The 12,381-nt window shown below is 38.0% G+C and overlaps 1 protein-coding gene, 1 long non-coding RNA gene and 1 pseudogene across 3 annotated transcripts; 1 reads left to right on the top strand and 2 right to left on the bottom strand.

Annotated features, from left to right (window-relative positions):
• Window positions 1-3,934: 3,934 nt before the first annotated feature.
• On the bottom strand, window positions 3,935-6,107 carry LOC113670368 (uncharacterized). Its single transcript, XM_027186510.2, has 2 exons — window positions 5,927-6,107; window positions 3,935-4,421 (listed from the first exon to the last, which is right to left on the bottom strand). Exons 1-2 carry the CDS (start codon window positions 5,963-5,965, stop codon window positions 4,008-4,010), a joined length of 453 nt encoding a protein of 150 aa, XP_027042311.2. The 5' UTR covers window positions 5,966-6,107; the 3' UTR covers window positions 3,935-4,007.
• Window positions 6,108-8,523: 2,416 nt separating this feature from the next.
• On the bottom strand, window positions 8,524-11,523 carry LOC149038682 (uncharacterized). Its single transcript, XR_016180104.1, has 3 exons — window positions 11,121-11,523; window positions 10,944-10,992; window positions 8,524-10,256 (listed from the first exon to the last, which is right to left on the bottom strand). It is a non-coding gene; the product is annotated as an uncharacterized LOC149038682 (long non-coding RNA).
• On the top strand, window positions 11,123-12,049 carry LOC149038681 (uncharacterized; annotated as a pseudogene). Its single transcript, XR_016180103.1, has 2 exons — window positions 11,123-11,260; window positions 11,498-12,049. The product of XR_016180103.1 is annotated as an uncharacterized LOC149038681 (transcript).
• Window positions 12,050-12,381: the final 332 nt, after the last annotated feature.

Raw genomic sequence — 12,381 nt, 5'->3', positions numbered from 1 at the left:
ATTCAATTTCTCAAAAATTTCTTCGTCCTATGCTTTTTAGGTGTTTTGTAGGCAGGGTTTTATCTCCATTTTGATGCTATCATTCTTAGCTCAGAAATATGCATTGTACCAGCTTAGGGTCATACTTTAAGTCAGATCCTGCTTCTTGGGATGCAGGCTACTTTCTGTCTTTGGTCAAGGAGGCGAAAAAGAAAGTCCTGAGGGATCTCCCCCGCTTCCTGTGCTGCAGAACTAAGTAGTTGGCACATTTCCGTCGCCCATTTCTTCTGGTAATGCGACCTGAGTATTTTACTTAATCTGGCAAGTCCTAAAACAGGCTTACCTTCCAAGTAGCTCCTCAATCTGAGGCCTGGGTTGATTGCTCGAATGACGGCCTCGAAAATGTCATCCTCTTTGTAGCCTCGCTTCAGGCTGGTGAAACTCAGGCGGTCCTTCTGACGAGAATCTCCAATCTGTCCCGATATTTTAAATTCATTCCTGAACGTTGTGATCGCTGCGGTCTCTTTAGACGTAGGTATGTTTGTATTTAACTTGATGGCAGATTTCTGCTCAACCTGCCGGTGTTTACGCCACTCTCTTGTTCACTCTTCACATTTCTTGTCCTCTCCAACGACTTCAGACATCTTGATAGCCTTCTCTGTCACATCGGGGTCACCAAATGTTGCACTCTGCTCAATCTCACACAGAAACTAAGGTAACAACACGTTTTCTCGTAAACTAGTATCGATCTCTCATTGCTTTTTTCACAAGCAAATGGGATCTTCCGATCCCATAGATGTGTATTCTGGGGCTGGGTCCAGTCTCTTTCGTCTTACCTTGAGTGATGTCTAAAATGACCTAAAATAACCTTGACTGATGACTTGACCTAAAATGATCGAAATTACCTACACTGACTAAAATGACGTTTAAACTTCACTCGAACAATTTGAAAACGTAATTGCCAGCAATATACAACAGAACAACAGAATTGAATAAGCTGAGTGCTTACCTTCTCGGTTAATAGTATGACACTTCAGATCACTTAGAACACCTTAAATCACTGTGCTACTACCAGCTAATATTGTGGATCTTTTTAGCCAGACTTTTGGTTAATTTAGACATCAGTCAAGGTTATTTTCATGTCCGGCCATCTTAGACAATAGTCAAAGTTACTTTAGATTTTTTTATTTAAGGTCATTGAGTATATCACTCAAGGTCATTTTAAATCATTTCTTGTCTTAGTCACTACGGAGGGAAAAAACTGAGAATGTTCATGTGACTATAAGAGCAGAAAGCGTTGTAACTGTGAGACACCGCGATTTTGTTTATACTCCCGCCCTATTTGAAACTGAAAGGATTATAAGATTTTTTTTTTCATACTTCTCACAGAAATAAGCAAAACAAAACAGAAATATTATCATAGACGTGACTGAACACATCCAAATTATAACGCCGGTCCCTCCAGACCTGCGAGACACCGCAATTTTGATTGTACCCCCGCTCTAATTGAAACTGAAAGGGCTGTAAGATTGTTTCATCCTTCTTAGAGAAATAAGCCAAAAAAAACAGAAATATCTTTATAAACATGACTGAACACATCCAAATTATCACGCCAAGTCCTTCCAGACCTTTTGCCATAATTTCCTTAGGGTTCAGTCCACTCGCGAATTGATAAACAAAACAGAAGACAAACAAATCCCAAGTTCGAACTTGTTACATCAAAGTTCATGATCAAAGCCTTATTACAAAAATGGATCGGGTTTATTTACCTTCGATCGATAAATTCGTGAATAATTAAGGGCAGAGCTCAGCCCACGTCATATGAATCCTTCTCAAAATCGGTTACGAATAACTTCCTACGGTCGACATCCTACTGACTGAGAAACACATTTGAGCACGATTCATCTTTCTTTTAATCTTTACCTAAGTCAATTTCTGTTTTCCGCTTGAATCAGTCTGCTTTCTGTACAGAAAAAACGAGTGCGTGTTTCTTTTACATTTCGCTCCTGCATTCATCAAGGGCAATCCCATGCTTTGTAACTTAATATTTCACAAAGCTGTCGCCATTACCATCTGTACAGAGCGAGTATAGAGGAAACCATGCTATCCTCGAACAATACAACTTCCTTCATCATCCTACGGAAAACGAAGACAAAATGAGAACAGAGACGCTTTCGTTGTCTTTTGCAATTCTGGTAAGTATCATAGCTTTCGATCTGACGTAGGGCTAACACTCGAAATGTCTGCTTAAAAACTCTTTGCAGTGGCCAATTTACATTATCAACTCATTTTGTTAACCAAATTATCTTTTTATACCCTCCACCGACACAGTACCACAGTTTCTTAAGAAATTTATCCCCTTTATCTAACTAGTAAATACACCAGTTTGCAGTTTGCGTTTATCGAAGAACAGGAACCCAGAATATGGACTAGACCAGGCGAATCACCCATAAAAATAGGTGGTATCTTCTGGTGCTTTTACGAAATTCTGCAACCAGGATCTTACGAGAGTATTTTCCCTCAGTGTGGCTTGCCTCACATATATACGGCTATTGCTTTTTTGCTTCCTTTTTTCGGTTTGTACTTTTCATCCTCTGAACATTTCTACAGTAGGACAATAATCGACTAGTTGTTCAACTGATTTGCTCGAAAAGACCACGTGACACTAAACTCGTCACGTGAAACATAGAGAGTGACACTTTGTATTTGACGCGTGCATTTAGCTCAACTTCCGCTTATGCTGATTTTCTTTATCAGGGATGCGGGGTGTCGAATTTTTTGTCTATGTAATCAACTTCCTCTTCGAACAACTGACTTCCACTTCCCAATTTATCGCCAGTCAAGAAGCTGCATGTAGTAATACAACTTGTCATTTTCTAAAATTGTTTAAAATGGTTTACACCACACAATTATTGAGAAATTATCGGGTAATTTAACCAGTATCAAAAAGCAGGTCTTCCTTTCGACTTCCGTCGGTTTATCACCGTTCTTTTAATTCAGATATTTTGATTTCCATGTATTTTGGAAAAACCCGTTCGTCATCTGGTGTCAAAAAACTCTCCAAATGTTGTTACCATTTGGCCCTTGATATACACGTTACTCTACAGAATAGGTAAAAATAGAAGCTTTGTTTCTTAAACATTTCATTTCTGTTTCCTCTTCTTGGTTTATACCCACCGTTTACGTTTATTTTTTAATAAGATGAAACGCAGTTTTCAATTAAGTTTTGAAAATAGACTACTACAAAACGGCATTATACTAGTTCGCTTTATGTCTTCGTCTAGAATACTTCTCAATCAATCAAATTCAAACTTATTCAATCGCTTCTTCGTCGTTCGCCTTTTCTCGCGCTTCAGACTCATTACATGTTCAAATTTTGAGCCCTCATTAGACTACGAGCAGTCCCTTCTTTTCGGTAAAGTCCGTCGCGCAAGTTATTTAAAAAAAGAACTGCGAAAGAAATCGATGTTAGCGCGCCACTTGAAACTCTGCGAGAGAGGCGCAGAGTTCCACATAGCGCACAAATTTCAATTTTTTTTTCGCTGATTGTTTTCTTGACTCGCGCGATAGACTTCGCCACACTCTAAGTTCCCATTTGCTCCTCGTACAGTGTTCCTTGATCCTGATTGGATGATTCGAGAATCCGACAAAGGAGAATAATTTTTTGCGCAGCCCATTTCACTGTGATGACGTGTTCTTTGCTCTTCTACCCCAAGAAAAAGCCCTCCCCCTTCTTTACTTATGTCCATTGGAACAGGTGGGCAAAGGATCAAGGACTCGGGGAGCGCTATCTACCACTGAGCGTACGATTTTGTAGTAGTGAAAACAAGTCCTTATCGCAACCCGTATGGCATTTTTATAGAGCTAGCGCGGGAAAGGAGAAGAAAAAGGAACATGAGCGAGGATTTCTCCTTGTTCATGTACAAAGTCAAACGCTATGACACTTATAAAAGTATTGCTTCCATATTACAAGTGGTTTTTATTTCATGTTACATCGGAGTTACTTATCCTCGTTTTTTGAGAAGAATCTAGTCTTTTGAAAGAAAACTTCTTTTTCTCTGTTTCTGTTTTGACTTGCACTTACAATCGGTTATAAACATCTTTTTCAGATCATTGTAATACTGATACTTCGGCTCACACTTATGATACACGGGATGTGTGCCGCTGCATCCAAGCATGGAGTAACCATAACATTGCGCCTCCTTGATCAATTTGCCTTCAATATAGACTCGTGAAAAATGCCTCACGCAGGGATGCTGTTTAGGTGATCCTAAATCGTTTCTTTGTGAGTTCGTCTTCGTCAGGATTTTGTCGGCAAAAACATGCCAGCGTTCATGCGGAGAATCCAATTGACTACTTTGGAAATCTCCACCTGGTTCATTGCCTGAGATCTGTTTGGGTTTCATCCACTCTGTGCCATATGTGTTCTCCAATATTGCTATCTGAAAAGCAGAGTACTGTTATATGGAGCCTTCAAGGCACCTGTGGTAAGGCTCAAAATGAGTCATTTATTGTACAGTTACAGTAAATGATTACAGTCCATCGCTTTCTATAAAAAAACATTGCTAATCTAGCGCCCAGACACTCAATTACTGGGCAGTGAAATTGTATAATAAGGTTTGGTTACGAAGTAAGTGTATAAGACATAACATGTTCGTCTTTGATAAAGAACCAAACGGTTCACATTCCGATTGACCAAAACCAAATTTAAGAACATCGTCGTCCAATCAGGATGAAAGCGCACTGTACAAGGAGCTAATAAGGACTATCGCACGAGTCAAACGAGGCGAACGACAAAAACGCGATTGTATAAGTTTTAATTTGATTGATTAAGAAGTATTCTAGACGAATACATAAAACGAACTAGTCTATTTTCGAAACTTAATTGAAAACTGCGTTTCATCTTATTAAAACTAAAAGATAAACGTAAACGGTGGGTATAAACCAAGAAGAGGAAACAGAAATGAAATGTTTGCAATTGAGAAACTTTGGAATTTTTTCAAGAAACATAGCTTCTATTTTTACCTATTTTGTAGAGTACCGTGTATATCAAGGGCCAAATGGTAACAACATTTGGAGAGTTTTTTGACACCAGATGACGAACGGGTTTTTCAAAAATACATGGAAATCAAAATATCTGAATTAAAAGAACGGTGATAAACCGACGGAAGTCGAAAAGAAGACCTGCTTTTTGTTTCTGGTTAAATTACCCGACAATTTTCCAATAATTATGTAGTATAAACCATTTTAGACAATTTTAGTAAATGACAAGTTGTATTACTACATGCAGCTTCTTGACTAGCAATAATTTGGTATGGGGAAGTGGAAGTCAGTTATTAGAAGAGGAAGTTGATTACATAAGCAAACAATTCGACACCCCACATCCCTGATAAAGAAAATCAGCATAAGCGGAAGTTGAGCTAAATGCACGCGTCAAATATAAAGTGTCACTCACTATGTTTCACGTGACGAGATTTAGGTGTCATGTGGTTTTGTTGGGCGAATCGTTTGAACAACTAATCGATTATTGTCCTATGGTAGAAATATTCAGATGATGAAAAGTACAAACCGAAAAAAGGAAGCAAAAAAGAAAGAGCCGTATATATGTGAGACAAGCCGCGCTAATGAAAAATGCTCTAGTAAGATCGTGGTTGCAGAATTTCTCAGAAACCACTGAAAGATACCATCTATTTTTATGGGTGATTCGCCAGGTCTAGCTCACATTCTGGGTTCCTGTTCTTTGATTAACTCAAGCTGATGGTGTATTTACTAGTTTAATAAAGGGGATAAGTTTCTTAAGAAACTGTGGTGCTGTGTCGGTGGAGGGTATAAAACGATAATTTGGTTAACAAAATGAGTTGATAATGTAAATTGGCCACTGCAAAGAGTTTCTAAGCAGACATTTCGAACGTTAGCCCTTCGTCAGATCGAAAGCTTTGATACTTACCAGAATTGCAAAAGACAACGAAAGCGTCCTTGTTCTCATTTTGATGGTGAAGGAAGTTGTGTTGTTCTAGGGTAGCATGGTTTCCTTTATACTCGCTCTGTACAGATGGTAATGGCGACAGCTTTGTGAAATATTAAGTTACAAAGCAATGATATCTCTAGCCAAAGCGCGCAGTAAATGCTCTTCAAGGGCTGGAATTTTAAATGTTGTATGAGATGCTACTTCATCTTTTTAAGAGGCTCTTTTTGTTTAACGCCCGCTCCTATTACGGCAAGCCTCATAAACAACCAGAGTTAAACTTCCTGCTAGCCTTCTTTCAGTATTTTTTTTTTTCAGGGGTTGCCCATGATGAATGCAGAAGCGAAATTTAAAAGAAGCACACACTCATTTTTTCTGTAAAGAAAGCAGACTGATTTAAGCGGAAGACAGAAATTGACTTACGTATAGATTAAAAAAAAGATGAATCGTGCTTAAATGTGCTTCTCAGTCTGTAGGATGTCGACCGTAGGAAGCTGTTCGTAACCGATTTTGAAAAGGATTCATATGACGTGGGCTGAACCTAGAAATAATGTCCTTGTCTTTTCTTTTGAAAAACATCAGTGTTTTTCTTGTATAGTAAATATGTTAATGTATAAGCTAATTTTGTGCCAATAATTACATTTCTCTTCAGTTTAACAGCTCTCGGATTTAGTTTGATGAAATTTCTCATCATCATCATCATCATCATCATCGTGATAATCATCATCCCTGTTATTATCATCATTATCTGTCACAATCATCGATTTTCAAGATATGGGATAAAAGAATTGAAAAAACGTGCGTCATCAAATACGTACTTTTTTCCCTTATTCAGCATATCGACTTTTTGAAGGTTCCGGGTTAAGTGTACTAAAAATGATAGACAGGAACAATTTTTATGGTTTTAATCTCCAAAGTGCCCTCTCAGACCAAGTCACAATAACATCTCTTAAACACGCCAATCTTTCTTTAATTTTCCCCATTCACTAATCGGCTGTAATCGGTCTTCAAAAAGAACTTAGGTAAAATAAAAATAAAAAAGATTGTCAGTTTCTAAAAGAGTTGGTCAAATGATTTCAATATTTTCAAATGCATCTATTCATGTGGGTTACGCACAACAAAGACGATAAATTGAACCTTAAATTTCAAAAGGATTTTGTCAAAGAAGGACAACGTGCTCAAGATGGTCACACACAAAAAAGCTCATTGCATTTCAAAAGGTTTTTCATTCAAGTAGGAGGATTGCTGGTTCATACATAATGATTAATGGTTTGAAAACAAGCATTTTTTTTCTGAATAGAAACGGGTACAAGTTTAGTTCAAACGATTGTCTATCAAGCTAGAATGCAGAGAATAATAAAAATCAGATTTCAGTTTGTAACAGGAAAACAACTAATGAAAAGATAATTCTACACCAAAATCAATAAATGCAAGTTCAGTGGAGGAAAATATTACAAGAATAAATAACTCTGGAAATAGCTTGAAAAGACAACACAATCACTTGCAAGATGGGACTAAATTCTTGGATGGACGGCAAATCAAGATGAAAAATTTTTCTCTTGGTGAAATGCTTTTTATATTACATTGTAACATAAAACTTTAGGGGAACAGAGTGCAAACTGACTGTCTAGACACTTCGTAACCAAAAATAAACCTAGAAAAAGCTAAGTTTTTTATAATACCAGTCACCGCTCAATAGCTTTGAACGACTAACGTACGCTATTTATCATCCATTAATAATTGTACCGTCGAGTTATTTGGGAGATCTTTATTGAGTATAATATCACGTGTTCTTTAAGGTAAATGTCAAACAAATGAACATAGAAGTGACAATCTTTTAGCGCAAGATGTTGAACTGTAAGTGCGTAAATGTGTTCAAAAGATAAATCCTCTCATAATCTTCAGTTCAAAATGCTGAAAAACAATAACAGGGGCAGATCTAGGTTTTTCTTAGGAGGGGTTGCACCAATAAAGAATGACGTAACTGAAGGGTGACATAAACATGTTTTAAAAGCGGACAACGAAGACGATGGCCTGAACCTTTTTCGAGCAGCGTTTCTGGTCCCATGTGAAACAGCTGAAGCCTGAAGACCCAGGCGTAGCTGACCTCGTGATCGAAGGCAAATATTCAGCAATGGAGCGACCAAAGCGGAATTTTGAACAAAAAATTCTCTTCTGTTTTCAGCAATTAAACTGACTCAGATCCTCAGAGCGTCGGGAACGAGCCAAAGTCTAGCAGAAGTCCTCTTATAATCACCGTTACTGGTGTCACCAAACAGCTAACCTCCCTGAAGACCAATAAGGCTTGCGACTACAGACCATAGACTTTGCTTTACTTCGCTTTGAGAGAACTCGCGCCGCTTCAAACCTTGACCAATCGCGGCTGGGTCACTCGCGTTTTCCCGCACTTCTTGTGGCTTAGCGGCTTTCAGTTTGAGTTTTCATTGGCTCTTATAATCTTTTCCTGTGTTTTGATTGGCTGTTGTGATAACTTTGGTTTTTAGCTTTGATATTATGACACGTACACCGAAATGCGCGCCAATGTAGAGGAACGTGTCACCAGATGTTTTAACTGCGAAGACAAGACGAACCGAAAGCACATGAAAAAAATTTTCTTTCGTTTTCGACACAAATAACCAAAAAAATGTTTTTATTTCTTAGCCAAGTACGCGTCACAAATAATAAAAATAACAATTTTTGAAACTAAGAGAGGTCATTCTAATGTTAACAAACGTTAAAATCAACAATTCTCTAAGACCGAGTGCGTGTAGACCGGCAGAAAAATACATTGAAGTTTCACACATTGAAATATTTGAATCATGCATCAAAGTTAGTATCATTCGGGATTAAGGAAGGATAATCGCATAAGATTATAACGTCTTGAAGGGACACATTCAAATTTAAAAAAAATTCAAAAGATATAGGCAAAAATTACAGAAAAACTTTCCTTCTGAACTTTCAGTACTTAAATCCATTGATACCAGCTATATTAGTCCATTTTAAACTTGTTTTTTTTCAAAATGCGTGGATATTTTGACCGGAACAAAAAAATTGCGGCTCGGGAGATTACGGATGTTTCGCCGTTTATGTAGAAGGTTCTCAGACAAGTTTGCCCTAAACATTTCCTATACAACCTAACTAAATAAATTTCTTCCACCCTTCTAAAACACGGTCAATTCTCGTACCGCATATTCACAATAAGTCATATGATCGTTTTTTACAAGGCGTGCATCTGTTGATCACACTCGCCTTAGCCTTGGGTTTTCTTGTCTTCGAGAATATCTCCGTTTTAAAATAAATAGTTGTGCGTCGCCTATTTGCGAGTGCGATCTTGACTCCGAATGGGTGAATTTTTTTTCTTGAATTGCCTAAGGTATGCCGATCAACGCGACGTCCTCTTTACATCTGCTGCTAATATTCTAGGTGAAACATGGTCATCGAGAAGCGATCGAGGAAGCTGAATTTTTTTATCGTATGGTGTTGAATCTGTAACTATCAATTACGATGTCAGCTATGCTTTGTTTAAATAATATATCCCTAGCTTTGTAAGTTAAATTCATCGTCATTACAATTTGTGTGTGTAGTTTGTGTGTCTGTTGGTGTGTGAGCATGAGTAAATTGAATTTTATTTGCAATATTATAATCCTCTCGTTAAGCCTTCGTACTTTTGGGGAAAAAAAAAGAAAAACATGTATAAATAATAATAACAATAAAAAAACCTATCTGTATAAACTTGTAAAAGGGAAGCAAGCCCTTAGGTCACCAGAAAACCGCATCCCTTTTGTTCAAGAGGCGCTTCTACAGTGAAATGCAATATACCTTTTCGGGGTTCAAGACTGCTACGAGCTACTAAGTCAATAATGTGTACAACATCGCACTGTCGTAAATAATTCCCTGAGATACCGTGCAAGGCATATTAAACCGGCTGTTGAGAGTGGTAGTCCGTAAATGTAGGAGCAGGTCAAACAGGTAGGTTCACCGATTTCGCGTAAATTTTGCATGTAAACTTGGTTAGGGTTTCCAATCATGAGATTGCAATTTATTTTGCGTGGGAAATTACGGCTCACAGCCATATTGAGCGCCATCTGGAACATGGAAACTGGGCTAAACTAAGAGCTACTAAGTCAGATTCATGGGCAAAGTTTGAAAGAAATCGATTTTTTAAACCGAAATACACCGAATCGCTTTGAGAGAGACTGCGTCTTAACTGTTCCCTATTTGCTTCAAATATCAAGCCACCCAAGAGAGTACAAATAGTTTATATTCTCTTAGCCGCCGTAAGTCTATTCCATGTCAAGTCGTCCTGTATTCCCTAAGAAAAGAAAAAATATAAAAAGAATCTCGAGGAGTAATTAGCGATATCAGTTCACGAAGAATATTATATCTTGTGACAAAAAACTGATAAAGCGAGGAACCGAGAGTACAAAATATTTCAACATCGAAACTCTTGGACACGGAAATAAGTTAAAAGTAATTACAGTTTACAGCGTAGGTGTTAGTTTTCGTAACTGAGACCCTGTATTTATCTTCTACAAGTAATGCAAACTGGACTGGCTACGAACCCTAACAGTTCCGCCTGACATAAATAATTTGTTACTCGTAAATTCAGACTTATCATAATTACTCTTGGAAAAGAAGTGTTAGTCTTACTATGCTGATCTAATACAAAATAGAAAACTGGTTGCCGCTGAGATCTTTTATTGTTTTTCGAATGAAATTCAGCATGGGTGTTTTCAAACTGACGTTTATTCAAACGCGTTGGTGTTGTTTCATCAGAGCGAGGAAGTAAGTTCGTTCAAGGCAACAGATGCGTATAAGTATTCTGAACTCATTTTGCATTGGTATGATCAAATGAAGACAACAATAAGGAGTAAATGTATAATTAATGTATTTCAGTATCAACGTTCTAACTGATGAAACGGTTGGTACTCAGGGTTACAATTTGATCTGAGGTGACCAACTTTAGAGAAATTGGAAATACTCAGAATTTGTACTTTACCTTCCAAGAGCCAGGGAGTCATCGTCATTGTCTGTCAGAGTTTCCAGATCTATCAGAAAATTAAGGGGAAAAAATATTAACATCAAAAACAATCGCTTAATGTCGCGTCATTTCTATGAACACATTCACGACAGCTTACAGACATCGCTATACAACAAGAAAATTCGAGTTGGTTACCTTTGATGCAATGCACAGAAATGGATGTCAATAAAGGGTATCAACTCATCCATGAGTTCTATATTCCCGGTTGTCTTCCACAAGAAACAGTCGATCGAAGAAAAGAACATAGTGTTGAATTAAACACTCATTTTTAGAAAGTAAGTAATTGTTATCCACGAAATCCTCTTAATCAATAACTTTATGGTTTGGAACAACTGCTTGGGACAAAAGTATTTGATGTCTCAGGTGATAAAATTCAAAACCGCGCCGTTAAAACAGAATACTCAAAAGTAATATGATCCTGTTTTTCTTCGCCGTGATCGACTCGGATCGATCGCAGCCTCAACTGAAAGCATTGCTTTTTTCATATCTTACCTTTTTATTATTATCTTCAGATCAAACATGACCATGATCTTCAAGTCCGTTGTGGTTGTCTTGATAGCCATCCTGTTCATCGACGAAGCTACAGCGAACACCTGTCCTCGTTTGGTGAAGCTTAAAAAGAGTCCAGTCTGTTTCGGGGCTCGAAGTAACAAGTATGGTCGTTTTACCTACCCTCGGAACATCTTCTTGAGCTCCTTCCTGTTCGTGCACCGTACAGGATCGGTGACTTGTAATAAAAAACAATACAGCTACTGGGGTTGTTTTCCAAATCACCATGGACTTGTTGTCATCCTCACAGATCATCAAATCAGAATACTGGCAGGTTACACTTCTTCGTCTTCTGCCCTCGTGTTCTGTGCTCCTCGGAAGCCCCACTGTCCTTCGCCAACACCGAGCTCCGCCTCTGGTACGGAGAAGATTTACGTGGTTTCATAGAGAACGACAAGGGCGGAAAAACTTGCGCAGATGTGTATGATGCGTTGGCCTAATCAGTGATCTAAAAAACCTCGAACTTTAGAATGAATATATCAGTAAATGCTGAAAAATGTTATCTTTGTACTACATGATTATCATCTACAACCGCAGTACAAATATGAATTATTTCATATAAACTTCACATCATTTCACTGCACGGGAAGATATGAACTCAATAAATTGACCTCGCTCCCAATGTGTGGCTTCATAGCTCAGTTGGTAGAGCATCGCACCGGTATCGCGGAGGTCACGGGTTCGAATCCCGTTGAAGCCCTGATTTTTTTCAGGCTTCTTCTTTCCAATTGCTTAAATTGGAAAATTTACTGCGATGATCACATTTCACTTTCATCTACAACCGCAGTACAAATACGAATTATTTCATATAAACTTCACATGATTACAACTGATAAGGGAAATAAAA

Source organism: Pocillopora damicornis, chromosome 10 (genome assembly GCF_964200805.1).
Source record: "Pocillopora damicornis chromosome 10, jaPocDami1.2, whole genome shotgun sequence".
Lineage (NCBI taxonomy): Eukaryota > Metazoa > Cnidaria > Anthozoa > Scleractinia > Pocilloporidae > Pocillopora > Pocillopora damicornis.
This window is presented reverse-complemented; position numbering and strand designations above follow the sequence as displayed.

Excerpts from the sequence above, each read along its gene's own strand:
- LOC113670368 (XM_027186510.2), bottom strand. The coding sequence starts at position 5,965 with ATGAGAACAAGGACGCTTTCGTTGTCTTTTGCAATTCTG. Across the intron at positions 4,422-5,926 it reads CGTTGTCTTTTGCAATTCTG|ATAGCAATATTGGAGAACAC; the intron begins GTAAGTATCAAA and ends TCTGCTTTTCAG.